The sequence below is a fragment of the Aegilops tauschii genome, chromosome 4 (genome assembly GCF_002575655.3).
Source record: "Aegilops tauschii subsp. strangulata cultivar AL8/78 chromosome 4, Aet v6.0, whole genome shotgun sequence".
NCBI lineage: Eukaryota > Viridiplantae > Streptophyta > Magnoliopsida > Poales > Poaceae > Aegilops > Aegilops tauschii.
Window position 1 is genome coordinate 234741531 of NC_053038.3, and position 22587 is coordinate 234764117.

The 22587-nt window shown below is 43.9% G+C and overlaps 1 protein-coding gene across 1 annotated transcript; it reads right to left on the reverse strand.

Annotated features, from left to right (window-relative positions):
• Positions 1–15379: 15379 nt before the first annotated feature.
• LOC120972709 (large ribosomal subunit protein uL16m) lies at positions 15380–16752 on the reverse strand. Its single transcript, XM_073496515.1, is given in 2 exon segments — positions 15380–16032; positions 16034–16752. Coding segments are annotated over 2 exon segments (732 nt in total). The 5' UTR covers positions 16180–16752; the 3' UTR covers positions 15380–15446.
• Positions 16753–22587: the final 5835 nt, after the last annotated feature.

Below are 22587 nucleotides of genomic sequence, written 5' to 3' on the forward strand. Positions count from 1 at the left end.
CCAAATGTGAGTTTTGGCTTGATGACGTTCTTTACCTTGGTCATATCATCTCTGCCAAGGGCATCACTGTTAATCCCGAGAAGGTGTCTGCAATTGTGAATTGGGAACCTCCTCAGAATGTCAAGCAGCTCCGCAGTTTCCTTGGTCTTGCAAGCTATTACCAAAGATTCGTTGAGAATTTCCTAAGATTGCAAAGCCTCTTTCCAACCTCCTCCAGAAGCATGTGAAGTATGTCTGGACTCCTGAGTGTGACGTTGCTTTCAACACTCTCAAAGAGAAACTCGTCACAGCTCCTGTCTTAACTCCTCCTGACGAATCCAAGCCATTCGAAGTTTTCTGTGATGCTTCTCTTCAAGGTCTCGGTGCTGTGTTAATGCAAGAGAAGAAAGTTGTGGCCTATACCTCTCGTCAGTTGAAGCCCAACGAAAAGAACTACCCCACTCATGATCTTGAGTTGGCGGCAGTTGTCCATGCATTAATAACATGGAGACATGTCTTGTTGGGAAGAAAAGTGGTCATATTCACCGATCACAAGAGTCTCAAGTACATCTTCACTCAGCCCAACCTCAACCTGAGGCAAACTCGATGGGTCGAGATGATTCAAGGGTACAATCCGAGTATTGAATATACTCCAGGCAAGGCCAATGTCATTGTAGATGATTTGAGCAAGAAGGCTTATTGCAACAGCTTAATTCTCAAGCCTTTCCAACCGGATCTTTGTGAAGCTTTCCGCAAACTGAATCTCCAAGTTGTTCCTCAAGGCTTTCTTTCCAACCTCCTAGTCTCTCCTACTTTGGAAGATAAAATTCGTGAGGCATAACTCCTGGATATCATGGTGAAGAAAGTGAACCGTGGTATTGACAAGGGTCTTTCCAAATACAAGTGCTATCGCATTGATGACAGAGACACTTTATTCTTTGAGGACCGGATTGTGGTTCCTAAAAGTGATCTAAGGAAAGCCATTATGAACGAGGCGCACAATTCTCTTCTTTCCATTCAATCTGGAAGTATGAAAATGTACCATGACCTCAAGCAGTCGTATTGGTGGACTCGAATGAAGCAGGAGATACGTGAGTCCTTTCAAGATCATTGGCAAAAGAGGCGACCTGGCCTATCAACTTGAGCTTCCCTCCAACTTCGCGAAAGTGCACGATGTGTTCCACATGTCACAGCTTCGCAAGTGCTTCAAGACTCCTGAGCGCACCATCAACTTCGAAGAGACTAACCTCCAAGAAGATCTTTCTTATCATGAGCACCCCATTGCTATTCTTGAAGAGACCGAGCGCAAGACTCGCAACAAGTCAATCAAATTCCTGAAAGTGAAGTGGTCGCACCATTTCAACCGAGAGGCCACCTGGGAACGTGAGGACCACCTCCGTTCCGAATATCCGGAGTTCTTTCAGTCCTAGATCTCGGGACGAGATCCTCTCGTAGTGGTGGAGTGTTGTAATACCCCGGATGTAACTTTCCATATTTGTAACTCAAACTCTTGCCATTTTCGGCTATGTGTTATGATATTCCCTTCGTGGTCGGGTTTTGTCTCTCCTTTTGCATTTTTTTCATGTCAGGCCTCTCATATCATGTCATCATGTGCATCTCATTTGCATACGTGTTCGTCTCATGCATCAGAGTATTTTCCCCGTTGTCCGTTTCGCAATCCGACACTCCCACATGCACCGGCGCACCCCCTCTTGTCTCTTTTCGTGAGCGGGTGTTAAACATTCTTGGAATGGACCGAGGTTTGCCAAGTGGCCTTGGTACACCACCGGTAGACCACCTGTCAAGTTTCGTTTCATTTGGAGGTCGTTTGATGCTCCAACGGTTAACCGGGTAACCGCAAAGGCCTTTTGGAGAGCTGCAGACAAACACCCCTCCAAACAGCCCAATAACCCATATAAGCCCCCTCCACGCTCTCGGTCGTTCGATCACGATCGTGTGGGCGAAAACCGCACTCAATTTGGAGTCTCCTAGCTCCCTCTACCTATAAATATGTGATCCCCTGCGAAATCCCGGGTCCCAAAACCCTAGCCCCGCTCCCTCTCCGCCGCCGGACACGTCCGGTCCGGCCGGACAGACAGCGCCGCTGCCCCGCGCCTATCGCGAGCCGCCACGTGGAGCGCCACCGCCTCTCCCGCCGACGCCCGGAGGGCCCGAGGCCGGCCCCCGCGGCCCGCGTCTCCGCCCCCGCGCGCCTCCCGCTCCGCGCCTCGTCCCGCCGCCCGTCTCCAGCGCCGCCCCGCCGCCCATCGCCGCCTCACTCCGGTCGTCGCCGGACGCTGCCGCCTCATCGCCGGGACGCCGCCTCACTCCGGTCGTCGCCGGACGCTGCCGCCTCATCGCCGGGACGCCGCCCCGCGCCGTCCGACCCCGCCTCCTCCTCCGACGGCGCTGAATCCGGCCAGAGCCGGCCCGTCCCCGTCCGCCCGACGCCCCCTCCGACCCTCTCCGGCTACCACCGGCGAGGAACCCCGGTGAACCTCGGTTCGCGTGAGATCCGCGAGGTTGACATGTCCCCCGCTCGTTTTCTACCAAGTCCCGAAAATTCTTGCATTAGGTTGCATTCTTCATCATGCCATGACTCTGTACATACTGCTCCGTTTCATGCGCACGATACAACGAAATGTTCATCACGAGATGCTCTTCATTTTGTTCCATTGTGCCATGCTCGTTTGAGTCCATCTTGATGCCCAAATCTCTGGTGCAAGAGTGCTATATGATGTGACTGCTGTTAGTTATCAGAACTTGATGTTTTGTTATTTTTGTTGCATTTGATGTGTGCATCTTATGGGCATGAGCTCTACAGGTGTTTTGATCTATGCCATGCCATCTTTACAGAGGTGTATGCCATGTATTTTTGTGATCTATGTGGTGACTATCACAAGCATGCAAACTAGGCTTCGTGATGTTTCTGTTTACAGGGACTTAGGTTTTTGCCGTCTTTTACCTGTTGTTATTTTGTTGCCATGTATCCATGTGGCTACAGTGAGATCCATGCTTATTTTGAGTATGTACAGTAAGCATGTTTTGTAGATATAGTTGTGTTATATCCATCCAAGCCCCTGTTTGCAATTATGGAGTGACATAGCATGTCTCAATCTTGCTCTACTTTTGCTATAAAATGTTCCTGGCAGAATGTTAACATGACATTCAATTTTGCCAAGGTTGTTGTAGTTGATCCATACATGCTATGAAGTTGCTCTTGCCATGGTTAGCTTCATAAACATTCCATCTTGCTGTAGGTATGCTTGTTTTGTCATGCATTGCTTTGTGATGAGTGAATCGAGCTCACAAAGTTGCCTTCAAAATTCTGTTAACGCCATGTTCTGTTTTCTGCCAAGTCTGAAACCTGTAAACGAAACTTGCTATGTTTACATGGGTGCCATCATATCTTCTGTGACTTTTTCGCTCATGGTCAGTAAGGGATTTTTGTTCTATGCATTTAGTATATTCATGCCATGCCTCGCTTTGCTATGATAAGTTCCTATAGCATGTGTTTGGCTTGCTCTGAACATTGCTACCTGATGCTGTTTCAGCCATGTTCAGTATTTTCTCCAAGTCTGTGAAGCTGATATCTTTTGAACTTTTGCCATGCGTGTTTGAACCTGTTATTGTGTTATCTAGCCATAGCTCACTGTTCATCTTTTGTCAAGCATCTTGTGTAGATCACTGCCATATGCTGTGTTGCTATGTTGGGGTGCTGTAGCATATTTACTTGATGTATTCTAAGTGCTATCATGCTGTTAATCGCAGAATCGTGTCATTCTTGTTTTGCTCGCCATTTGCAAACCGTGCATCCGTTTCCGGTGATCTTTATATCGATTTCGCCCGAAATCATCTCATCCTTCCAGTGGCATACTTGGTTTGCCAAGTTGATGCCTTGTTCATCCTTTTTCTTCCGGAGCACGCATATGCATCGCATATCACATCTCGCATATCATGCATGTATTGCATCATGTTGCTTGTGCATTGCACCGTGATTGATCATGGTTCCATTGCTTGTGTTCTTGCTGTGGGTAGATCCGGGAGACGAGTTCGTGAACGAGGAACCTGTTGAGTACGCTTACGAGGATCAAGCTTTCGACAACTCTGAGAACCTTGGAGGCAAGATGACCATACCCTCGAAATCACTTCTATCTTTGCTTTGCTAGTTGTTCGCTCTTTTGCTATGCTGCGCTACCTACGACTTGCTATATCATGCCTCCCATATTGCCATGTCCAGCCTCTAACCATCTTTTCCTAGCAAACCGTTGTTTGGCTAAGTTACCGCTTTTGCTCAGCCCTTCTTATAGCGTTGCTAGTTGCAGGTGAAGTTGAAGTGGGTTCCATGTTGGAACATGGATATTTTGGCATATCACAATATCTCTTATTTAATTAATGCATCTATATATTTGGTAAAGGGTGGAAGGCTCGGCCTTATGCCTGGTGTTTTGTTCCACTCTTGCCGCCCTAGTTTCCGTCGTACCAGTATTATGTTCCTTGAGTTTGCGTTCCTTACGCGGTTGGGTGATTTATGGGACCCCCTTGACAGTTCGCCTTGAATAAAACTCCTCCAGCAAGGCCCAACCTTGGTCTACATTTGCCTACCTAAGCCTTTTTCCCTTGGGTTTTCGCGAGCCCGAGGGTCATCTTTATTTTAACCCCCGGGCCAGTGCTCCTCCGAGTGTTGGTCCAAACTAGAGCACCTTGCGGGACCGTCCCTTGGCAACTTGGGTTACGTTGGCACCTGTACGCTTAGCTTATCCGGTGTGCCCTGAGAACGAGATATGTGCAGCTCCTATCGGTATTTGTCGGCACAGCGGGTGGTCTTGCTAGTCTTGTTTTACCATTGTTGAAATGTCTTGTAAACCGGGATTCTGAGACTGATCGGGTCTTCCCGGGAGAAGGTTTATCCTTCGTTGACCGTGAGAGCTTATAATGGGCTAAGTTGGGACACCCCTGCAGGGTATTATCTTTCGAAAGCCGTGCCCGCGGTTATGTGGCAGATGGGAATTTGTTAATGTCCGGTTGTAGAGAACTTGACACTTGACTTAATTAAAATACATCAACCGTGTGTGTGGCCGTGATGGTCTCTTTTCTCGCTCTCATTTGCGTATGTTAGCCACCATATATGCTTATTGCCGCCGCAGCTCCACCTCATTACACTACCCGTTCCTATAAGCTTAAATAGTCTTGATCTCGCGGGTGTGAGATTGCTGAGTCCTCGTGACTCATAGATTCTACCAAAACAGTTGCAGGTGCCGACGATACCAGTGCAGATGACGCAACCGACCTCAAGTGGGAGTTTGAAAAGGAACATGGTCATTACTATGTTTCTTTTCTGGATGATCAGTAGTGGAGCCCAGTTGGGACGATGGATCTAGCATTTGGGGTTATCTTATTTTCTTTTGGATTTGACCGTAGTTGGTCTATGTGTGGATTTTGGATGATGTATGAATTAATTTATGTTTTGTGTGAAGTGGCGATTGTAAGCCAACTCTCGTTATCCCATTCTTGTTCATTACATGGGATTGTGTGAAGATAACCCTTCTTGCGACAATACCACAATGCGGTTATGCCTCTAAGTCATGCATCGACACGTGGGAGATATAGCCGCATCGTGGGCGTTACAGCAAGGCTGTAAGGCGGAGCTAATCTGGAAAGATTACCTTAGTTCGGATTGTTCTTTGCAACTCGGGAACATGAAGTTGAAATCACTAGTAATCGCGGATCAGCAAGCCGCGGTGAATATGTACCCGGGCCCTGTACACACCGCCCGTCACACCCTGGGAATTGGTTTCGCCCGAAGCATCGGACCAATGATCACCCATGACTTCTGTGTACCACTAGTGCCACAAAGGCCTTTGGTGGTCTTATTGGCGCATACCACGGTGGGGTCTTCGACTCGGGTGAAGTCGTAACAAGGTAGCCGTAGGGGAACCTGTGGCTGGATTGGAATATTAGTAGATGCTATTCCAAACATCAATATTGTCGTAACTATAAACTTTTATTAATTTTCAAAGATCGAATATTTTACCTAGCCTTCAATAATAATATTAAAATAATTTATTATAATTAATCATTAATATTTTAAAAGCCCTGTACACAATCTCGATTTGACACAGCAACACTTTCCACCTCTCTTCCTTCCCTTGGATCAGATAGGAAATCCTCACTTTTCCAAGACAGAAGAGAAGTAAGCAACGGATTGAGCAACTAGCGCGAAAGCTATTGCGCGTTAGCGCATCCGTTTTCTTGCTTGATTTTTATACGATTTTTTGAGCAACTAGCGCGAAAGCCATTGCGTGTTAGCGCATCCGCTTTCTTGCTTGATTTTTATACGATTTTCTGAAGTGATCTGTCCAACTAAGTAAAAAAGGACACTAGAGTGTGGCTACACGTGGTATAGGGCTGCTCGTCCTGCCTGGTGTCGAGGGAGCTAAAGTGGAACTCTCACATACATGTTCCTTAAGTTTTTAGCTCGCTAAATAATATAGTCCTCGTTGATGGATCGGCAAGTACTCCACGGTCAGCGGCTATCAGCTAACGTTATGGGCCGTTAGTGGTGGTTCATTGCCTATAGTGTTGTAATATTAAGAACGAGGTATATTGTCGTAACTATCAATAAGGTGCAGTTCATTGCCAATAGTTATTGAACCGTGAAATAATTTTTCTCATATTTATCATAAGCTTCTGTTATTCTTTGATTAGTTATGCTATATTTTTGAATGGGACTCTATCCACTGGTGGAATATCAATACGGAATCCAAGTTTTGTGATAACCGTGTTGCTTACTTTCAGTGTTGTTTATTGTTCACAGCTGGATTGAGCTCAGTTGAGAGTGTCATGCTCTGTCAATATCTATTGCAGGAGTTGTCATTCTCTGTTACTAGAGTTGTCAATCTCAGATGCAGGAGTTGTCAGTTGCAGCCATTCTCGCTGTGTCAAGCTTGTGACTTGCGTTGTATCAGGTTGGTAACAACTTGTATCTCGATAGGACTGAATGTAGCCATGAGTTGTCTTAGGTTAGTCTAATGTGCCAAAACGTTAGTCAAACCACCTAGGTTGTGTTTGTTCTGGAGAGTTCAGCTAGTCCGAGTGATCTGGGTTATCCTACGTTTTATCCAAGTTTCGATATTTTTTTTGACTATAGGGGTTTTGTAGTAGCCCAGCAGCATCCGTGTGACAGAGAGTCATATTAAGGATATAATAATGCTTTCCCCTTGAACCCCTTGCAGAAAAAGTAGGAAAATGGTCTGAAATTGTTGGATAAGTGGATTTGCAGTATCTCAACAATCAGAACAGCAAATATTCCATCATCCAAACTAAGCTTCCTCAGATCCTAACCCATTGGTCATTATCGAGCCTCGTGACTCCGGCTGTGTTGATATCTTCGTATTACCTGTTATCATTCTATCTATCTGGCTATTGCTTTATGTGTTGGTTGGTATTTCACTCAAAGAAGTTGTAGTAGAAGTGATTTCTTCCTCATTATCTCCATTTTGATTATCATTTGCATCTTGTGATGAATGAAGTGAACTTGAGCTCTCTAGTTCTATTTTCTCTTCGAAAGCATTTACTAGTATTCGATGAGATTCTGAAAGACCACAAAGACAAGTGATATGAACTGGTTTTGTATCCACCCACGTTCCTTCGTTATCTTCAACTCTTTGTCTTTTGGTAGAGGAAGGCATTCCCACTATAAATGATGATTCTTACTTTCGTACTGTTAATGTTTTCAATTGTACACGGAAGGGGTTTGTGACCACTACCATTTTAGTAAGGGATTTATCCTCACATTGTTGGAGCAACCATTCTTTGCTAACATGGCTCAGCCTAGCAATGCTGGGAATTTCTTGTCCCAGAATGCAAAAAAAATTTGCCCGCCACTTTGTTGCTTTCAGCGGGTTTTCTAATGAAGTCAAGCCCCTTCTGGATGTCCGCTGCTGCACTATGCCGTGTCTTACCATAGACAAGAGGCATATACACCTTCTTCACCAACTTTCAGTTAAGGTGACGGCTAACGGCTTCCTTGACACTAGCTTTCAGATATTATGATGGAATCTCCTCTTTGAAGTCCTCTAATAGTGAGGAATATAGGTCATATACTTGATCCTCACCATCAACCCGTCAAAAGTTAGTACGCACTGCTAGATCCTGGAAATAGCTCATTATATGGTAAGCAGACGAGGATGCATCACATATATATGTGACATCCGCAACCTCAGATTTGGGTTTAGCATTTACCTGTTTCCTTCCATCCAACCTGGGAAGGGATCCCTCCATGTGCTCTCTATGACACTTGGCCTGATTGTTACCACCGGTATCTCTCCTCGCATGCAGTTGATGACCATCTCGCCCATGGCCTTTGTGAACACATACATGTCTTGCCAACCATAGGGTTTGGCCCTATGAATAAATAAATTGCACAAATCAAATACTTCATGTGTGTATTCGTACCTACAGACATGATAAAGTAAAAGGGAAATACTAGAATACCTCGACTACCTAACTCTTTCATTTCTTGAGTAACAGAAGCAGAGGCAGAAGAATGCCTTCTGGAGTCAAAAGCCAACTTGATCTCAGCCTCGATATCCAACATGGTATTCTGATGTGCCGAAAAATCTGAGGAACCTATCCCCTTTGTTATGGTATCCCCTAAGCAAAATGGCTTCTCTAGTATCAAACCTTGCCTCTGCCCATTCACATATGCTGTTTGGCCAAAAATATGACATGCAAACATACCGCTAAAGCTTCTTTGTAAGCTTTTGAGAATAATAGAAACAGGTTACCATTTGATTTCGACCACAAGAAACTCTTATTTGGCATTCTGACCTGTTGATACTTGCAAGAAGAGCTTCAGTCTTCGAAACCGCTGCGCGAAACTCATTATCCGGTATGGCCCCATGGTGTTGATGTCTAGTGCTACATCATACCTGCAAGTTGCAATACTTTTATTGCTATGGAATGTGAACTTACACATTTATTAATGGAAGCAATCCTTGGTGCAAGACTAGTATAGCTTCACGAACCTCTCATCAAAAGTGGTATTTGCTGCAGAGTTTACGATAACATCCACTTCTTATGCGATCTCTTTGGCTAACTCAGGAGCAATGCCAATGTACGCTTTCGTGAAATTACCAACAACTAGAACCTGTTTGCTTAATACAAAGCTGTGGTAGTTTTTCCCATGGATATCCTGTAAACATCTGAACAACTCAGTATTACCTGTATTACAGACGGAAAATATGGTCATTTGCATGAAGAACAGAAAGTAGTCCGAAGTAATCATCATACCTCGTTCTTCAATCTTTTCATGGCTGCTTCATTGTCCTTGGCCTTGATCAACACGTATATTTTACCAACATCAGGATTTGTCCTTAAAATGGGATCGATAAGAACTGATGATCAGAATCATACAAAGTAGAATGGAATAACAAAGGAAGGAAGTTAGGTAGCTTAGAGCAAGACAAAGGCAGAATGGAAGAATAGCCTAAAAGTGGGGGGCCAGACAGAAAATGTCTCACTCAAACTAGCATTTGAAAATGCTACCCGCCCTTCCCCTATTTCTGCATTTCATTCTTCTATTCCTTCTGCTTGCTTTCTAGTTAAGCTCACTCAGCTACTGTCTTCTTTCTATAATTGGTCTCTAAGGCCAAGTAATCGATAAAGTATAATCCTCTTCCCAGCTCCGCCACCTCCTTTCTACTGAGTATGCTCTACTTGAAAGAACATATTTATCAATAAATAAGTGCATTACTATATTCACAGCTACAAACTAAGCCTAATTTCCAATATGTCATATGTATCACTTTGATGTTGTGGGATCACTGGCTTCTTGCTCAACGGATTTCGCTTCTACACTTGCCTTGAGAAGGGCGAAGCCTTCATGACTGGTACCGGTATCTGTTCAAGAAGTCAGTACTTATGCGGCACTGAACAAAGGGTGAGATCGATGAAATGCAATACATGTTTCAATATTTCCTATCTTCTTCCAGCCATCAAACTTGTTCAATTCGTTTTCTTGAGATCTGTGGAATAGTGATATCGTACTTGAATCTACATTCCCGGTATTTGAGGAAGAAGTAGAATCTTAGTCCTTTCGAATTTCTAAGTTGGGAATTTGATATCGACTAAATCAAGAAACTCGATTTCACTATGATATGACCACTAAACACTTTGATGCAACATTTCTTGTTTCTAGAAGATCTCGGATGGTTTCTGAAGCTTCCATGATCTTGTAAAAGAAAGAAACCCTTTCTATAAGTCATGAAGACGTGGACCAAAAGACTAATTAAGAAACTGCACAATCTATTGATTGAATGAAAAACTCAAGCTGAGTAACTTGCTTGAATGATCGCTCCGGCTCTGGGCCGTCTGATCTTCGGGATGTAGAATAGGGGATCGCTTGCCAACCGTTATTTAGGACCAGTGAAAACCCACGCTTGGTAAAGGTGAAGTTCAGTTTGGAGATCTAACAATTCCTTATGTCGTGTATCCTCGATTGATGCAGCCTCAGATGCTTCAATTGTATATTTGAGTATTGAGCGAAAGGTTACAATACCTACAGGTTCTGTATTACAGGCCAATCCTACTCCACTAGTACCAATAGGCGGCATAGGGGAAAAAGCACAACACCTAGGAATAGGAATCAACAACAGAAAAACTTTCTGAGAAATTACCCAGCAAGAAAACATATGCGTGTGGGCGCAACTGATTTCGCTCCCGTGCGCTCATCCCTTGCTTGTTCATTCAGACTAGCACTCTTTCCCTCTCTTTGAAGTAGATTTCTCAGCTCCACGAGTCAAACGAAATAATGCGAAAGGCCCACTACTTCTTCATTCAAGGCTTATTGATTTGATTGATCCCCCTTTCGTATTCATTCGACCTGAGGTGAGGTTGGAAATAGAGTTTTCATAAAAAGAATGGTTCTTTTATGCAATTATGAATGGGCAGGCCTCTTGTGGATTCCTCCAACTCTATGAATGAAGGGGGGAGTATGAGGAAGGACGATTTTCTTTCTATATGAAGATGAAAAAAGGATCCGGGTCAAACATTTCTTACTTTTGTTGAGTATGACTGAATGAGGAAGAGCTCCTTATGTGGTATCACTTTACCACCATCTGAAATGCACGAAACTCCGATTGGTGGAAGCCAGTCAATGAAGATTCTCCCTTCTCTTACGTGAAATTCCCCTCTTTTGGTAAGCATCGAGTATCTCAGCAAATGAACATTTCTCTAAGCTTATCCTGTAGCTTATACGTCGTTTGAAAGCTGCTCCAAGGATCCAACGAATAGCTAAGGTTTGTTGACGATCCCTGGCTACAATCCCAGGAACATCATAAATAGTACCAGCGACTCCTACTTTGACCACTTCGGATATTGGTTTTATATTATCTACGACGTCAACCATAAGTTTTATTACATTGCGTTCAGTTCGAGCTAGGCGGTGAAAAGTTTTATAAATAATAGCACGAACTCTCGTTCTTTTACCATTGATCATGCAAAAGTTTACCAATTTCTTGATCAATTCTTTTTGCTCACCATAAAAGTCGCCCATATAGCTGAGAATTTCCGAGCAATTGGAAGCCGCTTGCGATGACGAGGCCGATAAATTGATATTACGCGATCATTACTGTCCATCTTTTACAGCTCTGCTCCCGAAAAGAGAAAGGAAAGGAGACTGATCTTGACGTCGGCGTTGGTTTTTCCAACGAAAAACAAGAACATTCTTTCACGAACTTCCATGACAAAATAATAGTTGCCTTGTAACGCATACACTGGAGTGTTTGTCCCATCGACGAAGGCCACTATACGTGTTTTGTGAAGAGCAGCATTCTCTTATAACCAAACATCGCAAAGACAGAAAGGAGTATCCTGAACGTAAGGCTAATGGCTAGCATACTTCGCTGAACACTCACGATATTCAGCTAAAGCTGGATGCATATTATATTCTATTATATTATATTATATCTTGCCTTGGTAGAGCGAAACTTTGAACCCAACACAAGAAACTCTCCCGGTTTAGCGATATTGATGGATTCCAGCCTAATTCCACTAGCCCTAAAAGCATTCTAAATATATAAAAGTGGGGGAATGGATTCTACAAGAAAAGGCGGGCAAAGGTAGTTCATGGGTCAATTCTTGGAGCATAGCTCATTTCTAAGTCCCCAACGCATCTCATGCTCGTGCAGTACGCGACCGGATCTTGCGGCCGGATAGAGCAATGGAATCACCGAGTCGTATGAAAAGAGGGCTCTTCTTTTTAATCTTAGCACAAAGGCTAGCTCCCCTGGGGGTTTTCATATTACAATCATTTTTATTACTTTCCTACCAATCCTGAACTAGCTATGACCCTTATAGCAAGCCTCGCTTTACTGTTTCAGATAGAAACATATGGCGCTCCTCAAGTCGATTGGATACTTTCTTTTTTATTGAATTAAGCTAAGCCGTGGACTTTCTCATGTGAAGAACTCCTTCTTATGAGCTCATGGTCTTGATCAATGCTATTTCAAGTTCACATCATATTATGAAATTAGTTCATTAATTCGTTTATTTTCCAAAGAAGAAGCCTTGCGCTACTCGGAAAGTACTGACTAGAGGGGGGCGTGTGGATCCACAGTCCTAGCCATTCTCACAACGGGATAATAAAGCGAACAAAGACCATGAGAAGAGATTACAACATCCAGACCGAAGCCTATCAAGCCAACCTTCCCTCACTGCGAAAAAGCAACATCCGGCGTACTCATTGGCTTTGACCTCAGATTCATTACTTGCTAGAGAGGTAGTTTACATAACTGTCACCGCTCCAATGCGATAATCTTGTTAATCAGCAATGTAGCTAGCCTAAATAAGGAGTTTACAATCGCTTGACTATAAAGTAAAGAGCGCCTAATGGGAGATTGCTTGAGTAGGCTTAGTAAGGGATTACCCGCGGGCAGGGTGAAAGAGCTTTCATTAATAGTATGAACTGGTGGATCAGCAAGATAGCTAGAGCTCCTTAAAGGAAAGCAAAATCCAATTCTATATTATATCAAACTATAAAGAAAAGATGAGGAAGCTGCGCCTTTACTCGCTCGAATTAGAGGAAAAAGGGGATATGCAGCAGTAACAACTTTTCTTTCAATAGTAAGCAGGAAATGCGAATAAGAGAAGGCTAGAAGAAGCGATCCGCGCATTTCCTTATTTCACAACGGATTTGACTTGTTAGAGAAATCATTTCTTAGGTATGCTAGATTCTTTGAAAAAAGAGTAGGTTCTGCTATTTATGACTTAGAGGAAGTGATTTCCGGGAACTAGCAGACCAAGCCAATCAACAAGGAAAGCCTATCAAGCAAGGATGCCACCAAGCAGACCTTTAATAAGCATCTCTAGCGCAATCACTTCTCTATAGAAAGAAAAAACCTGCAGTCAAGACTAGTCACATTAGTGAAACAAGTGATTCACTGACATTCAATTCAAATAGAATGAGGAGTCACAGCTGCGACAAGTTGCTCTAAGAGGAAGGAGTTGACTTACTTTCAATTCCTAATACAGCAAGAGCGGATTTTTTTTCATGTAGCATTTCTACCCCTATAGGATTTCCCATCTTAACCAAGAATGGGTGCCCACCTTGTACGTACCGAGAATGGGTGCAACCTACCCCATCTAAAGTAGCCTGAAATTCTTTCCTCTACAATCCAGAGCAGTCCGAACATGTACCACGATCTAGACGAACAAAGAATGTCGTACACTTGAGTGACCCCCTTTTTCTGTGACCACCACCAAATTCAAAAGAAGAGGTGAGATCAGCCTGAAAAAATTCTTTGTAGCTCTTAAAATATGGGCCAACCTCTCCATTAATATTGATACTCACTGCACCTCCTTCTACCACTTGTTTAATCCAACCTCTCCACTTCTCACTAAAGAAAATCCTTTTTAAGCAAAACCTCTTGTAGAAAATCCCAATTCACCCGGTCATATGCTTTTTCAAAGTCTAGCTTTAGTATGACCACCTCTTGTTTAGTCCTCCTAAAATATTTCATGGATAGTGACCACCCCATCTAAAATATTTCCGTTTTTCATAAATGTCGTCTGACTCTTACTCAACACCTTATCTGCAACTCTCTCAAGCCTATTTGTCAGTACTTTAGTCACAATTTTCTAACAAACATAATATAAACATATTGGCCGATATTGCTTGATAGTTGCAGCATCTTTCGTTTTAGGAATCAAAGTAACCACCCCATAATTAAGTCTTCTAAGTTGCAACTCCTCAGCATGCGGGCTATCAAGCATTCCTTTGACCATCTCTTTAACCATCTCCCAAAAATGTTCCTGAAAGATTACTGGTAAGCCATCTGGGCCAGGAGCTGTATTGGTTTTCATCTCTTTAACTACTAACTCTATTTCCTCCATAGGGAAAGGCTTAGTCAACTCTTCATTCTCTAGTTCTGATAGCATGTGCTCTATTGACCAAGGGGCTTCCACCAAGAGATATGTCCCCCCGTCCTCTGAACCAAATAGTCTCTTATAGTAACTACAAATGTGGTCTTGCAACTCTTTCTCATCTTGTATAAAATTTCCTTCATGTTCCAAAGAAGCAATATTACATTTTATGTGTCTTCCATTGGCAGCACTATGGAAGAATGAAGTATTTGCATCTCCCTCAAGTAACCACTGACAAACTAACTGACAATGTGGACTGCATGAGCAATGTCAGGCCAGGTCACAGTGAGGTACACAAGGCTGCCTACAAGATGACGATAGCGAGTGGTATCCCTCAAGAGGAGTACCATCACTAGGGCGCAATTGGAGATGGAGCTCCATGGGTGTAGCGGCAGTGTGTGTATCAGTAAGACCTGAGCGTGAGATCAAATCCTGAGCATAGTGATGCTGAGAGAGATAGTAACCATCATTAGTTTGATCAACCTCAATTCCCAGAAAATAACCTAGAGAAAATCAATCTGACATCTTGAATTGCTCACTCAACTTTTTCTTCACAACAACAATGTACTTCTGATCATCTCAAGTGATCAACATATCATCAACATAGAGAAGAAGCAAGGTACGACCGCGGTCAGATGTATGAGTGGAAAGTGCAGGGTCATGCTCACTAGAAGAGAAACCAGCAGCTTGAACCACAGAGCTGAACCGCTCAAACCAAACACGAGGTGGTTGCTTTTTTCCCATAGAGGGCCTTTCGAAGGCGACAAACATGACCATCAGGAATTTGAATACCCAGAGGTGGCTCCATATGGAGAAAACTCATGTAGATCACCATGAAGGAAAGCATTTTTGACATCCATTTGAGAGATTTGCCAAGATCGAGCTGCAGCCACAACAATCAGAGTACGAACATAAATTGAAACAACGCAACCGTACTATCTATTTACGATAATTTGATTGCTGACAAAACGACAACATCACGCTTCTCTTTCTTATTCTTATTTATATAACTGTCACTTTACCGGGCCGGAAAAGTGACACCGTCACGTCTCAGGGTCGTATGCCTGGAACAAGAAGGGTCGTCGTACAATTTCGGCGATTACAAAAAAGGAGGCGAGCTCCCTATCCCTCTTTGTCTTTCCACTTCCCTCATTCAGGAACAAACACTTCGCCAAATTCTTTTGAGTCCCAGACCGGTTTTTCCCCACTAACCAATTACGATACAACCACTGAACAAACTTGGTTGACGAACATGGTTTATGCGCCGCTAATCTAGCGGCTTGTCGAGCATTTGACAAACTCACACCATCCATTTCAAACGGGATTTGTCCCGTGGACACACGAGCAATCCAACCCGTCGGATTTCCTTTTCCTCTTCCCATTCGAACTTCTGCAGGTTTCCCCGTAATAGGAAGATCTGCGAAAACTCTTACCCATATCTTACAATTTCTTCGGAATTGTCCTCTCATAGCACGATGGAATTGTCCGATTGTAGCCCGACGCGCTGCTTCAATAGCTCGATATGAAAGACGACCAGCTCTACAACTTTTGGTGCCATATCTTCCAAAACCAAGTTGTGTACCATCCGGTTCGTGACCCCTACTACATATGCATTTAAAATATTTACTATTTCATACATTTCGGATATAGCACGTCCCTTCTTATTTTGACTATATGAGATCCGCACTTTGACACCTGAAATTCCGTTACGAGTAGATACTTCCGCAGGAGCATAATCGATTTTCTGGTTAAATACATTACAAGATGTTTTTCCATACTTTCCGCATTCAGTTCTAGCTATTTCCGCACCCCCTAATCGACTAGAACAACAAATACGTATCCCCTCCACCCCTTTTGGCATTATTAATGGAATATCCTTCACTATTTTACAAAAAATGGAACGAAATGAGATTGGATTGTTCCTCAGTTGAAAAGAGATGTCTTGAGCAATCAGAGAAACACTTTGATAAACAGATTTGATCTTTACCGACTCAATTAAGGTATTAGTATTTGTTCTATTAGACAAAAAATATCACATTTTTTGCACTTTGTTCAAATAAGAGTTGTACCCATACGGAATTATCCTCTTTCTTAGTATGATCTCTATCATCATCTCTATTGCCTTTATCAATTTTCCTCTCCTACCTAGGTCTATGAATTTCTCTATCAATTCCATTACCTTATCCTTACGCATGAGGTTCCTACATTTGATCCTAAATTGAGCTAGGAGTTGTTTCCGGGCATACTCAAAAAAGGGTTATTATACACCCCAACCCCATCCCTTGGAAAAAAGAAGGTAGCACCGAACAAAGGAAAGAGCGATATGGTGGTTTTTCTTGTTCCCACGAAGCGAAGATCATTCGATTGGCGAAAGAAGTGGATCAACCTCTTTTTGGCTCGGGCCAAACACTTTTTCTCGCTGGTAGAGCTATCTAAAAAAAGCGATGCGAGAGCGTATTCTCTTATCTAAGCTTCCTCCCTTCTCTCCCCCATCGTAGATGGTTCAGCCACACCCGGTGCCACGAAATGATTGAGAACTAGGACGGGGTCAAAATGCATTTTATTCTTAGTATTAAAAAAGTATTGCATGACCGAATAATTCAAGGAGGGGCGCACAACGGGGAGGGTCCTTTTTAGTAGATGACTCGTCGGGCCATTAGAGCGGGACTTCTTTGGTAAAAATAACTTGATTCTATTCCTTTTTAGTAAGGAGGCGGCATTTCCCATAAGGAAATGTATGCCATTTACAACCCCGGCGTATTGAGGCCGCTTGAAGGCCCCGCTCACCCGAAGTGATTTATCAAAATTCTTCTTTCTCGATGGTGATTGGTCATGGTATCCATAACGTTGCATCTTTTTCGGCCAAATCCAGATTTCGTTTTGCTTCTCCCGGTCGATCGACTCGACTCTTTGCTCTTCCCCCCGCGGCCTCTCACTTCGTTTCATTCTTCCTCTGTACCCTCGCTTGAATGAAGACACCCGATCGGCCCGACTTTCCCAAATGTCGGCCACCAGCCCTTTTCCTGTAGTACGGGTCTTGATTTCTTGTCTTTTTTTCGTTTTAGTCGTGGTGATCGCCCGGGAAGAAAGAAATGAATGAATGTCCTTTTGGGAAAATGTAGAATAATACACCTACTGAGATAAAAGCCAAGGGCGAGTTTCGTAGGTGGACGTATCGAACTAAAATAAGATCTAAGATTGACATCTTGATACAATGATTTACCATAATAATAAATAGAGTCAATGGTGAGACAGCCGTGGGAAGAGCCGCTTCTTTTTTGCGGCGGGGGCTTCCATTCAGCAGCGCAGACTAGATACACGTGCTCTCTGAACCATGCTAGTCACCCATCACACGGCTCTCAAACGAAACCTGTGGTGGATCCCGGGGGACAAAGCAAAGTCAAAGCGCTTGATCCTGTGCCCCATACTTTGAGATCTTCCTCCCCGCCGATCAAGCAGCAACGGCGCTCATGATAGGCTTAGCTTAAGCTGCTAACATTCGGTTCGGATAAGTAAAGTCCCTTGGGTCGGTTCGCTCAGGTGGTCTTCCCTTATTTTCCCTAACGTTCAGAGTTGTTCTGGATTGAGAAAGGAGCACCGCCGAGTCCACTAGGGGCGCCCTGATTGAATAAGAAATGGACAGCTAAGGTCAGGCTTGCGTGAAAAAAGAAGATAATAAGTTAGATGTACACACCTGAGGTTTGTAAGAACTGAGGGACAATGCCCCCCTCATTGGGCCCATCAGCGAAAGCAACTGCTACTTAATCGTAGGTTTGCTTTCGTGCAAGGCCCCCGCTGCTAGTACAGGCGGTTGTCATTTTCAAGTAAACGCCCCGCCCCCTTTCTTTGCCCGCTGGCCGCCTAGCTCGTTATTTTTTGAGATCTGGATAGAGTCTTGCTTCGGGAAGGGGGAAGCATGGATTCGATAGATCTATCGAATCCATGCTGCAAGCAGCAAGCGTAGGCTAAAAAGGCAATAGTCTAACATTGGGGTAGGGTACGTCAAAACAACCGGGGGCCCCTCCGGGGTCAGTACAAAAGTACTATATTCTTTCCACTTACTTTCATTGGCCAGCTGCCTTTTGTAGCATGCGTACTCTGATCCTCTTCTATGAATCTACAACTCTCTTTGCTGAGCGAGACTTCATCTATATCCCTCAAAGTGGATTTGGATTCCCATTTCTTCTTTGAATGACAGCTTCAACTAGGCTCCACCTTAGAGAGGGTTTTCGGTTTGAATCAAGATAGGGTCAGGGGCGCGTCGGAACGGTGGCTGCTTAGTCTCATCCGAGAGTCCAATCTCTTTGTATTGTGCTTGATTTTGTGTCTTTGAATAAAAAAGAAAGAAGGGGGTCGATTTAGGCTCCTTCCCTTCCACTGCATAGCTGCACTATCAGGTACTACGAGCCCTCTGCCCCACGCATCTAACTAGCTCGCGTGGTTCACCGGTTCCACCAAAAACTCTCATTTGTTGAAGCGGAGCATAGTGTGGCGTCGAGCAAGAAAGGTCTCTTTTTTGGTTTATTCACTGATCTGAAATGAAACTTAGCACTTGTTTTTTTATCGATTCCAGGGGCTAGGCGTTCGCAGAATCAGTCTATCCGAACCGCAGACGCACTTTTCATATCAGTGACGGCCTCTCCAGCAGAGCTGGGCGCCGGGGCCCTGGATGCGCTAGCGATCGGCACATTAGGGGAGTACTTGCCCGGGTTTCTCGGCTGGTATCCTTATCCTCGCGTTCATGATATCTACATTCAACTGTGCCCTGGAGACACGGTCGAAGCACGCCCGCCCCGTGTGCGTCTTTCACGACATGCTCTGGTCCCGGGTTTCTTCTTGTGGTCTTCTAGCGTTAGAAGAAGTCGTGCCCGTCCCGGACATCTGCAACGTCCTCTCACGCCTTTTTTTGGGGGACAAACAAAGATCAGGAAAAGACGGACCGAACCCATTCTGTGACTTTCGTGGTCGCGCTCACTGAACCGACTTGGATCTGAACTACGATTCAGATCAAGTCTTACCGAAATTGGATTTCCTTTTCGTGCCACATGTAGCTTAGGCTTTACTTTTTCCCCTTTCCGCCCTTTCCTCTATTTGTTCGATTGGGTCTTTGTTTTATTCTAATTCTAAACCCATTGTCGTCCATAGTTTCCTTGTCGACGCGAAGGGGCCAGCAGCCCCGAAACCGAAGTCTGAGATCAGAACTCATACCGCGGTTGTGTCTTGAAGGCCGCATGCAAGTTCTTCAATATTTAGAGAGTATGTGTTAGTACGAGATTGCGCTATCAACTTATTTCATCTTTCTCGATGATTAGGACAAATTGTATCCCTTAGGAACCGTACATGCACCTTTGTTTGGATGCCGATCTAATATTGTTACAATACGATATACTTGAAGGCCACACGCAATTGACTCACCTACATTTTATGTTCCCACCCTTTTGAAGAAAAAGCCTCTGCCTCTGGGGAAGTGCTCACATCAACTCCAATTTGGATGGAGCTTCTCGATGGGTTAGAGCGTTTGCGAACCAAAAAGCGGAAAACCCCATCCTCCAAAGTAGTGAAGTGAGCCAGTACAATAAGAAAATAGGTCTCATAGGCCAAGCCTGCTATCAGGCAGTGAGTAGGAATCAATCCTGAAAGAGAGAAGGTCTAGTGCTCTCAGAAAATATTTGATTCGCCAAAAAATTGGCTTTATCAGACCAATCCATGTTCAGAAGCCTTCCATCAGAAGTCAGTGGTCTATGCTGCTTTCCTTGACTTTGAGTTGGATCTCATTCTTCTTCCCGGCAAAAAAAGAGGGTAGACTTCATCCGAGACACATGGGTTCTTTTGCTTCCTTCAAAGAACTCGTCTTTGAGACTCTAAAAAGAAGGGCATAGTATCCCAGCCACCTAGACCACCTAAAAGGAAGGAATTGGTATTTAGCTTTGAGTGATCCAATCATTGGTGAATGGGTTCAGTAAGGTAGAAGGACAGGGCCCCTCCCGACCTGGGAAATTCACAGTAGGAAAGACTGGCGCCGATCAGTGAAAGCGAACCCTTCAGTACATCGCGTTCAGCCCTCCCTCAAAATCCCATTTGTTTTATTGAGGAATCACTCTTGATCCTCTAAAGGCTCTTCTCCGTCTATAACTGAAAGTACATCTGTCTCTCGTGGAAGCGCTTTAGAGTGCCTAGAAGATCCACCAAAGGGGGGTGCCAATGCTGTCCCAAGACCAGATCACGGTAGGTAGCTGCTTTAAAGAGGTTGGGAGACAGACTGGTGAACAATCTTCTTCTTGTTTTCTCCGACCTAGAGCACTCCTTTTTCAATCGTACGAAGAAATTCCATGAAAAACCCAGCTATCACTCCTATGAGACGGCTAACTCCCAACTCCCAATACATTCTTTAGAGTCGACCAAAGGACTCGTTGGTTTGGACATAGTTTCTTTGTTCCTGTGTGTCTGTTTTTCTCTCCCCTTTTTTCACTTAGTTTAGTTGGAATGGAAAGAGAACTTCCTTCAGTTTTTCTTTTTTTGTTGCCTGGTTCGGTCTCTCCGAGTGGAATAAGTGGGTCCTTCTTCTTTTTCCTGACTGATGAAGGTCGAGACTAAAGATCGAATCAAGCGGAGTCTGGATTCCTATGTTCGTACCAACTCAAATGATTGATGAATTGGATCTTGAGTATGCTCACTTCGCTACTCAGCAAGGGTGAAAGAATGACAAAGAGACTGACATCACAGAGGATGGGAAGGACCCAATCGCCTGCCTCTTTCTTGGTCCACCCCCCTGGTGGGTACTTTATAGCTCACAACACGAGATAGGCAGATATGTGACATAGAAAAATTGCTTTCATTGACAACAAGACTCTCTTCCTGATTGGGATTGGTTTGTGCAGGAGCTCCTTCCCTATGAGACTCTTGCTTCCCTTTGAAAGAGGTAGACCCCTACTTCAATTGTCATCTGACGACTCTTCCCCAGCTGTGGACTCAGACCTCTCACAACCAAAAAAATAAAATCAAAATCAAACGAATCTGAATATAACCAATCTATCGCCTTTGATGACTCGTTGACAGCCTCCTCAACCCAAGCTTCCATCTCCTGCTCCAGACATCAGCGCTTGCTCGCGCCAATCCATGAAAGGTGGATGAAGGTGAGTTTGACTACGAACTCGAGGATGCTGGGAACGATCTCTTTTTGGGGAATCACTCCCGTCGAGAGGCCTTCTTCCTCCCTTTTTCTGAATCTGGGAAAGAGGCAAAAGAGAAGTCCAGAGAGACCTCGACTCTTTCAGGGAAAGGAGGGAGATCGAATGCTAGATGGAGTCCCTGTCGAATGGAATGGACATCATTGGGGACAACTGTGTAAGACTTAATTTACTATAAAATTGGACAGAAAAACTACTAAAAAGATCACAAGAAACCCAGCTCAAAGTGAATGGAGAGAGAACCCCTGCGCCTTGGAAGGATCTGAAGTTGTTCGAACACTCATAGACAAGTGAACTCCAATCCAGGATCCCTCGAAAAGTGATGTGAACTAGCCAGGTAGAACAGTCAGGTTAGGAAAAGAGTCTTTCATGTCAAGGTGAACATAGACAGACAAGGTTAGTTTGTTTTCCTTAATTCTCAGAGAAAAGACTCATTGCTGGAACCGAGAACACTGGTGATTGCTTTCTTTCTGACCTTCAGCCGAGAAATTCCATACCTTCCACCGACTTCTTTTGTGTGTGGCCAGAACGTGATGTTTTCCAATGCCGAGTACTTTTCTTAACAATGTATGAAGCCTGTAAAACCGAAATCGATCCAAATCCACGACCTTGACGATCGAGGAAAAAGGGTATGTATTATAATGGTGTGAGCCTTCTTTCTTTTTGGCCTTAGATTATCATAAGCCCATCTTTCTTCAGACTACTTTATTGTAGGGAAAGGGAAAAATGGAGAATATCTTTAAGAACCATAGAAAGAATTTCACTTGGAGCAACAGGGGTCAGGTCACACTACATGAATATCATAATTCTCTTTTTTAAATTGATACTGATTAGCTGTAAATCAATTTGATTTTGTTATGCCATTAAGGAAACACTATTTGGGATACAATACACATTTTAGAACCGTTCACTACTAACAAATAGAAAATATCAAAATAACAAATAATAACAAATAATATAGTTAATGGTTCCAATTTTTCCTAAATTTGGCAGTCTG